We start from the raw sequence: 15,021 nt of genomic DNA on the forward strand, positions 1-15,021 counted from the left end.
CTTTGCTCAGGTGGTCAAGATATAATACAGTTAGATGGAGACTGTGTGTGTGGGTAGAAGGAGGTAGAGAGGGTGAGTGAGGAACTGAGGAGAGAGACTTTGTGTGTGGGTTTTGGGGGGAGTTATGAGGGTGAGGGAGGAGAGAGAGAGAAGGGGGGGGGGCTAGTATTAATGCTGACTGATCAGAATCAAACACCTCTACATGTTGGAATATCTGGAAGGGATACTAATGTTCAAATCTCTGAGTTTAGCTTTTGTGGTATAGTGATCAAAATCAGTGTTCCAAGAAATAACAAGGGTGGGGCACAAATAAAAATCTGCTTATAATACCTGCCCATTCTGTATTATGCCAGAGAGGGTATAAACAAACAAATGCTTTTTCTCATTAAATAGAGATTAACGTTTGGAATCAGCAAGAGTTTGACCATGCCTTTTCCAAACCAATTAACTGAAAAAAGAAAAAAAAAATCATAGCATATTCTTCCCATTCAGAAAACCAAACCCATCTTGTACTGAGATACTTCAGAAAATTAAACAAAGTCGCATTCCTCTTCCCAAGATCAAAAAAAATAAGACTCACTAAACATTAGTCAAGCCTTCAAGTTTCATTTTATTTGTCATAAAATAATGACCACCTGACTTCAGCCATAAATGATATTCTAATAAAATGTTACACATAGATTACGAACAAGGCTTAAATCACAGATTTCACATGTTTACAGAGCAGCTTTGCATAATTCTTGTGGCCATGTCATTGTAGGCTATATTTGATTAAACCCTTTCCAACAAGTGAGATGGGACACGGCTTTGACCTTACAAATAGCAGCCTGAATACTCAACTCAAATACAAATAGCAGCCTCAGTAATCACAAAACACAAATCAATTGCTTGAGAGTCGAGTCCCATAGTCGGTGCTCTACAGCTGAATCTCATCTCATCACTCTGATGAAAGTTTGCATTTGGAGTCATGGAAAAATTACGGCAGCTTTAAATGTCATGCGTCAAAATGAAACAACTCCTTGAATGTATGTTAAGAGTTAATCTTCAAAGACATTTCATGGAAGGAGGGGCCTCTGAGTCTATTTTGGGACAACTTGTCCAGTGTGTTTAGCTTCTACTATGGCAACCCAGACTACAAACACAGTAATGATCTGAGATTGGGTTTTCGCTGGGGCTTATGTAGCCTACACAAGGTGGTAATTCTGACGTGAACATAAGATCGGTCTCAAGTGACACGAAAGCATGAAGGGAGGAGGGCTCAGCACTTCTTGACTTGATAGTAAATCACTGTTGTCATACAGCTGTAAAGGCTGGTAACAACCATTAGCCGACATCAAAGAAACAGAACAGAGTTTAGCGGACCTGGTCAGAAGTATTTCAGATTCATGAAATGTTATGGCAGATATCTTCACTTTAAAGTGTCTTATGTGCAGCTAAATGTTTCCCTCACTGAGGTGTTAAGTTGTCGAGTCAGTAAAGAATGTGTTGAAGCAGTAGGAATTCCAAAGACATCTCATTTCGAACACCTAAAAGACATCAGCTTATTGTCTTGAGACGTTTACTACAAACGTAGTAAACTTTTATAGAGGCCATTGCTAATTTACATCTAACCTTTTGTAATGCTTCTGAATTTGTGGATCTGTTACTGGGAACCACCCAAGACACACACACAAACCTGGAGTATATCTGTTTGCCCCATTTAGGCTGACGTCTAATGAATAGGGTAGAGTGGGGTAAGATGAGCCATTTTTTTACATTCTTCTTAATTCTGACTTGTCAAAGAGGTTTTGTTTTGTAATCTTCACACCAAACATCATCTTACCCCACAACCACCATTTTGAAAGAAAATGCTTCTTACAAGGTAACATTCATGATTTTGTTTAGCCCTCACATCATAGCTTGAAAGGGCACCAGTTGAGGTGTAAAATCCATTTGTCGTTCTATTCACGTTTTCTCTAAATTACCATAACATTACATCTCTGGACATGAAATCCATTTGGAGAGCAAAAAATCATATTTTTACACATATATTTTTTACTGTCATAATATGTGCTGTACCTTTCCACATATTGTAAAGAATGATCCCCTCTTCCTTAAAATGCTGTCACATGATAACATTTGTTTACGGTTTTATAGAAAAAAGGGGTGGCTCATCTTAACCCCCTATGCTCATCTTACCCCGTTCTCCCCTACTGCACAAAATCTTTGGAAGCATATTCTTCTCCGATGTTATTTCTCTGTGTGCAAAACAAAGTACAGGACTGCATTTATCACAGGATTTCCCTTGTGGCTACTGCTGTTTGTTCAGGTAATGAATGAAAGTGTTCTTTGCTACAACTAGACCTTAATTATGACCGCCGCTAGCAAAGCGGTCATATAGGGATTGTAAAAGGTTTTTTTTTTTTTTTTTTCCTCATCTACTTCCTGAATTTTTGGTCAACGATACCCGGGACACTGAACCACCGGGGCACATGAAATTTGGTGGGTATGTAGCCCCACTAGATTTTTACGGAAAATTTTTGTTTTGTCCCCGGGGGCCACTCCCCCCCACGCTGGGCTCCCCGAAACCCAAAAAATGCAATTTTTTCCTAAATAACTACCTGAACCGTGGCACCGAGGATGAAGAAATTTTTATGGTATGTTGGTCTCAAGGGCCCACATCAACCTAGCTCATAATCACTCATTTGTGATTTGCACCCCCCGGTAAAAAATGAAAATCGCCCCTCTCTTCAGTTAAGATGTTCAGAACTGCACCAAATTTTATGTGTATGATTAACCTGACATTCTCTGGGGGTATACCAAAAGTTATGCCTATGTGTACATTTAGTGACTGTACACTCATTGGCCTGTAGATGGTGGTGCACACATATACACATGCACACACACACACAGGCACGCACATACCATCAGTATCGGCAATTAGAACGGCCGATACATAATTACAAATTCAGTGGGATTAAAGGAAAACCAAATATTCATCATAATAATTTGGCTGAATTTCCAGTATTGGCATCACGTAGTCGTTTGTCCACCAGATGGCGCATCGTTGCAGTAAGACGTAATTTTGTTGGAAGTTAATCTAAAGTGGGTTGGAAAGACTCTATGCTTCCTACAAGGACAAGACTGTAGTTTACCGCAGAGAACGTCTAATAAGGGTAGGATGATTTCTGCATGACATGTAGGATTCCCATTTCTTCTTGAAGCCGAAATAAATCTGAGAATGTTTATCGGACATGCTTGGTTTTTACTGCAGGTAGGACACGTTAATCTTAAATTATATCAATAGCCTAGAGTAGGTAAAATAATGTTACCGTTAGCATTGGTTTGAGACCGTGGTAAAGTTGGTTTTATATGGGACGTTAGATATTCGACACATTCGAAAAATCTATTTAGCACTGACTATGATGGTCAAGTTTGTGTCAAACCAACTTCAATGTGTTTAAACAAGGTCTGCCTATATTACACAAAGCTTCTTTTGTCCAAAAACCCATGTTTTGATTTTATGAATTTTTTATGCTGATAAAAGATTTCAATCTATTATGCGGCTTCACCTTTTGACTTACCCATACTAAAACACATCTCCTGAACTCGGCTTACTGCCCTTTCTAGGACACAAAGCTTCTTTTTCCCTAAAACCTGCTCTTTGATTTTATACAATTTTTAATGTTAAATGTTTCAAATCTATTATGCGGCTTGCCTTTTTTAACCTACCCATGTCAAAACACATCTGGTGAACTTGGATTACTGCTCTATATAGTACACAAAGCTTATTTTTCCCCAAAACCCATTCTTTGATTTTATACATATTTTTTAATGTAAAAGAAATGCTTTAAATACTTTAAATCTATAATGCGGCTTGACCTTTTGACCTACCCATGTCAAAACACATCTGTTGCACTCAGCTAACTGCCCTACATAGTACAAAAAGCTTCTGTTTTTCAAAAACTCATTCTTTGATTTTATATTAATATTTTACTATTCAAAAATGCTATAAATATATTATGAGACTTTCACTTTCGACCTACCCATGTTAAAACACATCTGTTACACTCAGCTAACTGCCCTTCATAGTACACAAAGCTTCTTTTTTCCAAAAACTCCCTCTTTGATTTTATATACATTTTTTACTGTCAAAAAACGCTATAAATGTATTATGTGGCTTAACCTTTTGACCGACCCATGTCAAAACACATCTATTGCACTCATGTAACTGCCCTACACAGTACACAAAGCTTATTTTTTCCAAAAACTCACTCTTTGATTTTATATTCATTTTTTACTATTAAAAATGCTATTAATCTATTATGCGACTTCCCCTTTTGACCTACTCATGTCAAAAAACATCTGCTGCACTCAGCTAACTGCCCTTCATAGTACACAAAGCTTCTTTTTTCCAAAAACTCCCTCTTTGATTTTATATACATTTTTTTACAGTATAAAAATATTATATAAAATCAAAGAGGGAGTTTTTGGAAAAAAGAAGCTTTGTGTACTATGAAGGGCAGTTAGCTGAGTGCAGCAGATGTTTTTTGACATGAGTAGGTCGAAAGGGGAAGTCGCATAATAGATTTATAGCATTTTTAATAATAAAAAATTAATGTAAAATCAAAGAGTGAGTTTTTGGAAAAAATATGCTTTGTGCACTATGAAGGGAAGTTAGCTGAGTACAACAGATGTGTTTTGACATGGGTAGGTCAAAAGGTCAAGACGCATAATAGATATATAGCATTTTTTAATAGTAAAATATTAATATAAAATCAAAGAGGGAGTTTTTAAAAAAAATAAGCTTTGTGTACTATGAAGGGCAGTTAGCTGAGTGCAGCAGATGCAATTTAACATGGGTAGGTCAAAAGGTCAAGCCGCATAATAGATTTATAGCATTTTTGAATAGTAAAATATTCATATAAAATCAAAGAGTGAGTTTTTGGAAAAAAGAAGCTTTAATAAAGTCGCATAATAGATTTACAGCATTTTTGAATAGTAAAAAAAATATATAAAATCAAATAATGAGTTTTTGAAAAAAATAAGCTTTGTGTACTATGTAGGGCAGGTACCTGAGTGCAATAGATGCGTTTTGACTTGGGTAGGTCAAAAGGTCAAGCCGCATAATAGATTTTTGAATAGTAAAATATTAATATAAAATCAAAGAGTGAGTTTTTAGAAAAAAGAAGCTTTGTGCACTATGAAGGGCAGTTAGCTGAGTGCAACAGATGTGTTTTGACATGGGTAGGTGAAAAGGTCAAGCCGCATAATAGATTTAAAGCATTTAAAGCATTTTTTTTTTATATTAAAAATATTTATAAAAATCAAAGAATGGGTTTTTGGGAAAAAGAAGCTTTGTGTACTATATAGAGCAGTAATCCGAGTTCACCAGATGAGTTTTGACATGGGTAGGTCAAAAGGGCAAGCCGCATAATAGATTTGAAACATTTACCATTAAAAATTGTATAAAATTAAAGAGTAGGTTTTAGGGAAAAAGGAGCTTTGTGTACTAGAAAGGGCAGTAAGCCGAGTTCAGGAGATGTGTTTTAGTATGGGTAAGTCAAAAGGTGAAGCCGCATAATAGATTGAAATCTTTTATCAGCATAAAAAATTAAATCAATAAAATCAAAACATGGGTTTTTGGACAAAAGAAGCTTTGTGTAATATAGGCAGGCCTTGTTCAAACACATTAAAGTTGGTTTGACACAAACTAGACCCTAGTCAGTGCTAAATAGATTTTTCAAATGTGTCGAATATCCAACGTCCAATATAAAACCAACTTTAAAACGGTTTGGTTGAGTGATGGAGGCCAATTTGATTATTGATGTAGAAAACCATAAATGCGGTTAGGCTACCAAGCAAATTGATAACAGCACTAATTGTATCTTTTGACTGTCATCTCATTTGCTTATGACCATAACCTAGGCTACTAACAGGAGCTAAGTGAGTTAGTCACAACAACACGTTCGCTACGTGATGGTTTTCTAATGGAAAATATATAGGCTACCTGAAAGATAACCTGTCTATGATGCATCCTAACACCGGGCTGGGACATTTCTGCTCAAAGTCTCAAAAAGCTGAGTCAACGTTCATTCTGAAACACCCATAATATAGGCTAGGCCTACTTCAATCCTTTATTTTCAAAGGCAAGTAAGGAAGAGCATGGCTCAGAGTAAAGTAACTAGGACTGAAACTACATAAATTCGTCAAAGTGAATAATTTGTGTCAACTCGCCGCAATGTAGATTTATTAACGCACCCGTGATGATCTACTCCATTTAAACCAAATGTTTTAGAGCGCACGTTGAGAGATGTATCCAGGGCAGGGCTGTACTACACATATTTGTTGCACGTGCTACAAAAATAATTCTTTGCTATGGATGATTTAGTACCAACGTTACACCGGTCCGATACAGTTTTGCCTATGGCTATACAGTGAGACTGAGACGCTTTTTGTTTGTTCGAAGTGCGTGTGTTTAGGGTGTGAGAGGGGAGTCGATGTGCTTTGGTTCCAGCTTGGTAGTTGTAGTCTATGCGATTAAAAACACGTGTGTGTGAAGTATCCAAACAATGATAACGCTTTCATTATGGCTGCTTTAGCCACAGACCTTGAGCTACTGTAGCCTACAGTGGGTTGGGTTCCATTTAGAAGTGTCGCTTTCCGTGATTCACACAGCTGCGTGAAATGTATTAGCCTACTGGTCATCACAAATCCATGACCTCTCTTCTTGATAGCTGTTGAAAACGGCATGGAACTGACAGGGATTGTTTTGTTTAATAATAAATAAATAAATACATTATGCTGCTACCTTCTTTCCCAAATACAATGTAGCCTACAGGTGTACCTTTCATCAGTCCAGTTGCAATGGATGGACTGTGATGAACTGCCCTACTTGTGATTTGTGATTGAGATTTGAAAAGTTTTATAATAATGCTACACATTTTTTGGCAAGTGCTACAAATCTATTCACCTTTGCAGCACCAGTAGGCTACTTTGTGTGCGGCCCGCCGCAAACACACATTCCAAACAAGCATACACAAAAGTTTCAAGAGTGGGTGATGGAGTAGAAGATGGAGACAAATTCATTAATATGATTTATTTTCGCGGAATGGCTGTACAGGACTGAGCGGTGGTCATTTTGTACCGCTATGAGGTACATCTAGTTTATTTCCATTTTCTAGGGAAAAGTATATTTGTGCATCTTCATTTTGCCTTTCAAAGCAGTGGTCATAGATTTCACTTTATGCACCCCTTGCCTGGAGTATTTTTTTTTTTTAATGAAAACCTTTAGCGTTGGCCACCTGTTCCCCTTGAAGTGGAAGAACATTGATTCTACCAAAGTCTGTTAGGTAACTGTCCCAAACGTAGCAAAAGAGTTAAACAACGATTAAAAAATAAAGGGCACACAAGCATGCATGCATCCAAATGATGAAAGAGTATGGCATATTGTGCATACTGTAGTATTATTTTATATCAGTTGTATTTTAGGTTTATACTTTCTGGTGTCGGGAGAAGCAGGTGTTGATGTGACAAGAAATAATCTACTAGGCTTACTACCTCTATTTTTTCATCCCATGTATTTATCACACATCTGTCACAATATAGCAGCTGGTATTGCATAAACCTGGCATCAGATGGCGCCAAAGCTTAGTGTTTGAAATCTAAATGTCGTACATCTTGTTCCCAATGGCATAACGAGCTGTACGAAACAAGATAGATTTTTCAATAACGTTGTAAAATGTGAGCAACTCTTCATCACGGTTGTTGAAACTGTTTCCCTATCACAACTGTGGACCACAACAGGCTGAACAACGCAGTTGCACTTCCAAAAATTTACTTTCAGGAAATGGTGGTGCTCGATAGAAGTGACTGAATTCAATTCTACCCAATCACATGGTACCAAACTTCAAAGAAGGTGTGTACAGTGGCCGGAAGTTCTTTACTCACTCACATGAAGGAGCTGTGGGATTATTGTTGACATTCTGATTTGCTGACCTGCCCAGCTAACGGAATGCAAGCGTAGCGTAGCTGACGAATTGTTTGGATTGTGTACATTGCAAGTGAATGTAATGACTTTAACAGTACTTTACTTTGTCACCAAGATATCACCACTATCTAATGTAAAGGTAAGATTCCTTGTTGGTGAATACCTTTAACATCGAGCTGCATAGCTTGGTAGCTAGCATACCCAAGGCCCCCCATTGCATGTTTTCATCATTATAAGCTTGCTATTTGGCCTAGTCCCTAACGATATATGTTGCTACATGAGGGCTGACACAAGAGGTTTTCCATTACTGGAGGCTCTAAATGTTATTATAACCTTGTAGAATGCGATAGACAGAACCACGCATAGAAACACGATGTCAACCTAGCTAGAAATCAGATAACGTTGTCAAGTTAGCTATCTGGCTAACGTTAACTGTTAGCAACGTCACTATCAAGGCATTAACTGTAAGTCACTCATTTTAAGTAACTTAGCGTGTATAAACAGTGCTGCGTAGCACGCAGGGTATGCACATCTTGAGGTCTGAGAACTTGTCAACTGCTTGTCAAATTATCAAACTGTCAGGTTATGAATGGTTGTAATGATTTTGAAAATGTACTATTTGCACCGCTGTTTCTGACAGCTTGCAGCTGCATTGAGTAATGAGAACGCATCTTATGGAACTTGAAATGTAACGTTAGTTTTCATTATGGCTTTTCTGGTTCGAAGTGGAAATATTTACAGAAATATGTTACTTCGTGCAGTGTAATTCAATATTTTGCCGATCATGTGGGTGTTGCTTAATATAAGAAATGTCACAGGGCTGGGCTGGCGTGCAGTTCCCTACGCATTGCACGCGGTGACATAATAGTTTTTTTTAAGGACTGACAAAGTAACGTCAAAGAGTATGAGTAATCAGTATGGATATGAAAAAGCAGTGTCGTAGATAGCGACTTAAAATTATGAATGTATGGTGGACCGTTTGTTGCGCTTTATTGAAAAGCACCTGTAGTCTAGAAGCACCGCCTGAGCTGGTGATGATGCTCTGTGGTGCGCGTTAGTTGTAATAGCTAGGTAGCAGCAGGCACTGCTGCCTTGCTGAGGATGCTGCTGTGATTTTTATGTAGACTAGCCTCGTTATGTAACAGTCTTACAACAAGCTAGATTTAAGATGCTTTTCGCAAATGCCACCCCAATTTATCAGAGATGTGTCGACATGGCCTGTGAGTGGACGGTCCCACATTGGGTCTATTTATCAAGCCTATAAAAGCCAGTCAGTCGTTATATTTAATATAATTTCGATACCTTATAAACAAACGGTAATGGTAGTTGATCACTGGAAAATGTGATTGTTATAGCCTAAATGTATGGCCATTTTTTAACAATTTGATCAGTTTGGCTACATAATAAAGTAGACTTTTTTTCCTGTATTTAATCTGCTTTATTTCTCAGAGATGTATGTTCCATACTCTGAATTCCTGTGTTTCATTTTTTTTTATTGTTCGTTGTTAAAGCTCAATAAATAGCCTTCTCAACTCTGCCTTCATTTCACTAATGTTAAAGTATATTAGTCAATCTGCCTTTATAGGCCGGAACAGCAGTGGGAAAGTCCTCTTTTTTTCTCTCTCATAAGCCGCTCAGCAGGCTTTGACATCATGTGATTCAGTTCAGGCTGTTTCCTCCTCATACTGAATCATAAAGTCTTGATTGCGTGAGTGGACCATAGAGGCAGACATTATTGCATGTGCTTTTTGGCTAATAGAAAACGACTGACTGTTTTATTGATATGTTTCCTGTGTCCTTGTCCATTTGGACTGCCTCTTATATTGCACCTCTTCAGATTGAGAGCACTGGTTGCTACCTTCTGATGGAACAAATCAGTAATTTTGCTCTTATACACAAGGGACACAGTTTGTAAACAACCACGAGATAAATTAATTTTGTTGAGTATTGCTCTTGATGCAATGTGCATCCCATAATTCTATCAAAGTAGTCCCACACTTTTTTGTCAAATTTATCATGGGAATCCAGGTATCTGTTAAGTGCTAAAAAACTTGTTTTTTTTTTTTGTCATACATTTATACTTGCTCTGCAAATGGGAAACAAACACTGGCTCAGAACGAACCATATACAATACTGGCCAATCAACAAGTAGCTGCAGGAGCACGGAAGGGAGGGGTATAATTTGATTGGCTGTTGAACTAAGCTTATATCAACAACATTTTACCAGAATCATGGATTTTTCTTTAAATCCAGGTTTAGCTTAAACCTGTTATGAAACAGTGGTTATTTTTTATTGATTAATTTATCTGATGTAGCTCTGTACCTTCAGAAAATAAGGCAGGGGTCACTTGAGAGTAAATAGCTGTTTAATTGTTTTGTTTTTCGCTGAGGTATTTCACTCATCCCAAAGGTTGTGTCCATCAGTTTCGTCCACACTCAAATCACTGCTAATGTTCTCGTGTGTGTGTCTGTGTTTGTCTGTGTGTGTCTGTGTGTTTGTCTGTGTGTGTGTGTGTGTGTGTGTGTGTGTTTTGTCTGTGTCTCTGTGTATGTTGTGCATGTAAGCAAAGGTTTAGCTGTGAGCGGGAATGAAAAATGCTGCTCTCCTTGGGGATGCTGATGTTGTCCGCCACCCAGATCTACACCATCTTTACCGTGCAGCTCTTCGCCTTCCTCAACCTGCTCCCGGTGGAGGCGGACATCTCAGCGGTGAGTGTGAGCAATTAGGGGCAATCTGGGAAGCTAAAAGAACAAAATTCTGTGGGCCAATTAGGGAAGCTAAAAGAACAAAATTGAATCTGCACACTGAGCTCCACGTTGACTGTTTAATCACCAAGAAGTAACGTTTCGGGCTACTGCCCTTCTTCAGACTTTTATGTCCTAAACTTTTGGAATTCGGCACCTGCCAGTTTTTGGATGTGCGCGCCTCCTCACTTTAGAATTTGCGATTAGGGAAGCTACCGTAGGTCACTACTGCACATGCTTAAACAGTGTACAGAGAATGCAGCCTCACTAAATACTCTATGGCTGCAGTGCTGTGGCTGACCAAAGTAAGTTTCAGACCAGTGCTGTTTTTGAATTTGCAGGTAAGTTGCTACCATCCGCACGGTGGTTGGGACCTGAGTGAATGTATAAGAGTGAGGAGACCACAGGTTTTCTATTCTCTGTGTAATTTTTTGATTCATGTAAATAACTTGGAGGGCAGGCAACCACATGGGTTAGCCACAGCCTCTTACCATAGTTAAACAAGGTTAAACACTATTTAAAACCTAGGTCTGTTTGCATAAAGAGAGTACTAGAGTAGACTCTTTATTTAGAACAGGAGCTTTCAATCCATGGCCCATGAAGGCATTGCGTGGGGCTCCTGGCCATACATTTATGATGTAGTTTTAATGTGGTAATTGCTATTTTTTATTCAGTGATGGTCCATCAGTTGCTTCCTTAGTCACAATATTTTTTCCTAGGTCACAATCTGTTTGAAAATCACTGATTTAGAACATCAATCCAACAGTCCAGTCCTCTCAAGTCAATAGTCAGCCAGACACTTCCATCTTTCTGTATCTTCTGACTGATAATGATTTGGCACCTTTTTGAACCAGGCGAATGGGCAGCATCGCAGGAATGGCAACTCAACACAGCTGATGGTTATTATGTCTTCCATAGAAATCCATTACGATGATTCACTTCTCGGGGCATTATCAGCCTTAGGGATGTGAAAAACATCTGTGGGTGGTTGTATCTTGCATTCAGATTGTTGTTGCAGCATAAAGACAGGGGAATATGGAAGTACTCCTGTGTGGACTGTGTTGTATTAAGCAACAAATACTGGTCACTTGTGACTTCTTGACATTAGTTCAACAGCAGTGGGACATTTCAGAAGGAAGTAAGGACTGTAAACAAGTATGGCCTTTATGTGATTACACATTACTTGTAGACCATATGCTTGCATGGCGCATGACACTCTAGCTTTTTGCTTTTGGTCTCAGTAAATGGTAAAGATGTAGCATTTGTCAGTAGGGCTTTTTGTCTAATGAAGATTTCTGGTGACCACCAAGAACTTCTTATTTATTAACAAGTAGTTATTAGAGATATACAGTGCTGATGCCTCAGATTTGTTTATGTTTCTTGCTTCTCCTTCTTCTTGCAGTACTCTTTCGACAACAAGACAGAAAACTTCGATGACCTCCCGGCACGCTTTGGCTACCGGCTGCCCAGTGAAGGACTGAAGGTGAGTAAGGAGTTATAGGAGGCACAGAGGCACCTGATTCTCCTTTTGTTTGTAGGGGCGCACTTCACACAACACCGTACAGGACCCAATAGAGCCTAAAACAGAAAACAACACCATTCACAGTGCCCAACCAATTCCAGCCCAGTGCATAAAAAAAAAACAAGGTCCAGCATTGGTAAGTGTTGCACAAAAAGGGCGCACCACACCCCTTTACACAACACTTACTTTCCAGGCCACAATCCTGAAAAAAATTCCAAGCAAAAAAAAATCACTGACCAAGAAGTTTGGTGCTATGAAATTCCAACACCCCACCCATCGAAAAATGCACCATGCTGATGGATGTCTTGCCACACTGTCACCACTGCCTTACACTCTCTCTACCATACTACACAGCACCCCGTCATCCATGGTACGCAAGGCAAACGAATGCCTCAAATTGGCCTTCAAAGTGCAAGGATATGAATCACCGCACAGATGCTTGTATACATTTTTACAACACTTTTTTTTTATAAAGGTTATCATCCCTTATATGGCCCTTTTCTGTGTTAAGTGGCTTGGTGGTGACATTTTCAACAGGAAGAGTGGGCTGGGACTATGCTCTTAGAGGGAATCTACAGCAAGCCAAAGGCCTATTTGTGGCCTTGGTGCATATTTGGTATTGTGTATTTTTTTCAACGTTTGCCAAGGTTCATTTGAAGATTACTGATCTCACCAGTTTATGGCACAAATTTGCTTATTATTTACACATACCCAATAGAGATCCTTACTGGCCTGTGTGTTCTTATACAGTCAGTTGGCTGCAAGTGCGTAGAAACTAAACAGAACCATAAAATGAGTTGGAAGAGTGCTTTCAGAGTTTGGAGTTTTGTTTCCTTGGTTGGAAACTGTTCTGGTCATTTCCACACACAGTTTTTTCAGCCTACATAGATAGATAGATAGATAGATAGATACTTTATTGATCCCCAGGCGAAATTCAAGATGTGCCAAGAACCTCACATGCATATGCGCACCTTCTCCCTGTAAAACCATAGTTCCGGGGAATAAACGTGGTTGACTTTGACCTATCTTTAACTCTGGCATTTGCATGCGATTCAGGGGATTTTTAAACAGCTGTGTTTTAGGCTGTCCGCTCCTCTCTCGCCCACGTCATGCAAGATGTGCATAACTCAAGTCTCTGTGCTTGAGAGGCAAGCATTGTCCACTTCCAAGGCATGGCATCATCCTAGCACCCCGCCCCCCGCCCCACATGTCAATGGCCCATGCCGAAACAGCCAGCCACACATCCCTGCTTCAGACTGGAGCGAACACAAAGGCCACCTCTGTGACTGGCAGCCAAGCGTCTGCTGGTTGCCTTTCCCTTTAGGGGTTTGGTTTTCCTTCCTAAATTAGTCTAGGTGGGTCCCCGAAAAAGCAGCTTTGTTGCATATAAGCTGCATTAAGCATGGATCTTGAATCTCAATGAAGTTTGATATGGGTTTTAATCACATTCTCTGCAAAGCTGTTGAATCAGTAGTGACATTATCTTAATGTTGATATCCTCATTTCCTACTTTTAATTTTCATTAAGGCTTAATTTACAGTGCATTCAGAGAGTATTAAGACCCTTCCATTTTTTGGACTTTTTTTATTATGTTACTATTACATTATTGCCTTTTGCTTTAAACGTTGCTATTCTTTTTTTCTATCTACACTCTTCTTCTCCCCAACCTACACTCGAAATACCCCATAATGGCAAAGTGAAAACGGGATTTTAGACATTTTTGCTATGAAATATTACACTGTTATAAGTACTTTGTGCTTTGACTCAGTATTATTGAAGCACCCTTGGCAGCGATTGCAGTGATTTGTAGTCTTCCCCTTCCTCTCCACCTCAACACAGTCTGAGCTCTGCTGGCTGTTTCTTCTACCTCATGCATTGCTAGCTGTGATGCCTTATCTAGATAGTTTTGAGCCTTTCCCAATCATCGAATCAGTCCATCGAACTGAATTAGCCACAGGTGCACTCAAATTAAGGTGCAGAAACATCTCAAAGATGATCAGCAGAAATGAGAGGCATCTAAAATGTCTGTGATATTTCAGTTTTTCCTTTAAAGTTAATTCTGAATTTGAGTTAATTCAAAAAGTTCTGAAATCCTGATTTTGTTTTTGTCATTATGATTCAGCCTATTGAGTGTATACTATGGATTATAGACTGTGTACTATAAAAGCAAATAGCAGATAACGCTGCATCGCAAATGCAAAGTGATCAATGAGCCATGCAATAATCAGCATTTAGACTACATGACTAGCCTTTAGCCTCCACCTGTTTGTGAATGAGGGTTTTGTTGGGTGGAAACCCTCACCTGGTCCCCCTGTCTCCCTGGAGCAGGGCACAGGTGTGGGGGAATGTAATTAATCAGCAGAGCATCAACCCTGGCTCTTGGAGCAGAGAGAGAGAGAGTAAGGGAGAGAGTAAGCCTTCATATCCACACTGAAGTTGAATATTTACACACAAGAAGGCAAGTGAGGAAAGATGGATGGGAGCCTCCACCCTTACTGAACCCCATCTACCCCGCTGTCCCTGGAGCTCAGCCCAGAGCAGCTCCATTCACTCGGCCTCTGAAGTCGGAGCCAGCCTCAGGTCAGAGGGGGGCGGTGTGCTCGTCAGAGTGCGATGGCATGGCATGGCATGCCTGTGAGTGGAAGTAAGCTTGTGGATGCGGGGTCCCTTAGCTGATGGGATTTGTGCCCTGCAGGTGTTTGGAATGGCAGGTTGGTCACAGCTACAACGCCTGCGTGGCTAAATAATGGATTAACGTGAGCAGTGCGTGTGTGTCTGTGCGTCT

At 39.4% G+C, this 15,021-nt stretch overlaps 1 protein-coding gene across 2 annotated transcripts in view; it reads left to right on the forward strand.

Annotated features, from left to right (window-relative positions):
• The first annotated feature begins 7,924 nt into the window (after positions 1–7,924).
• The window catches only part of rnf13 (ring finger protein 13), a 43,472-nt gene continuing 36,375 nt past the window's right edge, over positions 7,925–15,021 (forward strand). Inside the window, exons 1-3 of one of the 2 annotated variants that reach the window (XM_042056275.1) lie at positions 7,925–8,108; positions 10,535–10,678; positions 12,117–12,197. In XM_042056275.1, coding sequence (XP_041912209.1) covers positions 10,565–10,678; positions 12,117–12,197 — 195 coding nt within the window. In that variant the 5' untranslated portion in view covers positions 7,925–8,108; positions 10,535–10,564. The remainder of the gene's footprint in view (positions 8,109–10,534; positions 10,679–12,116; positions 12,198–15,021) is intronic. The other variant, XM_042056274.1, reaches the window with a different exon arrangement.

Source organism: Alosa sapidissima, chromosome 12 (genome assembly GCF_018492685.1).
Source record: "Alosa sapidissima isolate fAloSap1 chromosome 12, fAloSap1.pri, whole genome shotgun sequence".
NCBI lineage: Eukaryota > Metazoa > Chordata > Actinopteri > Clupeiformes > Clupeidae > Alosa > Alosa sapidissima.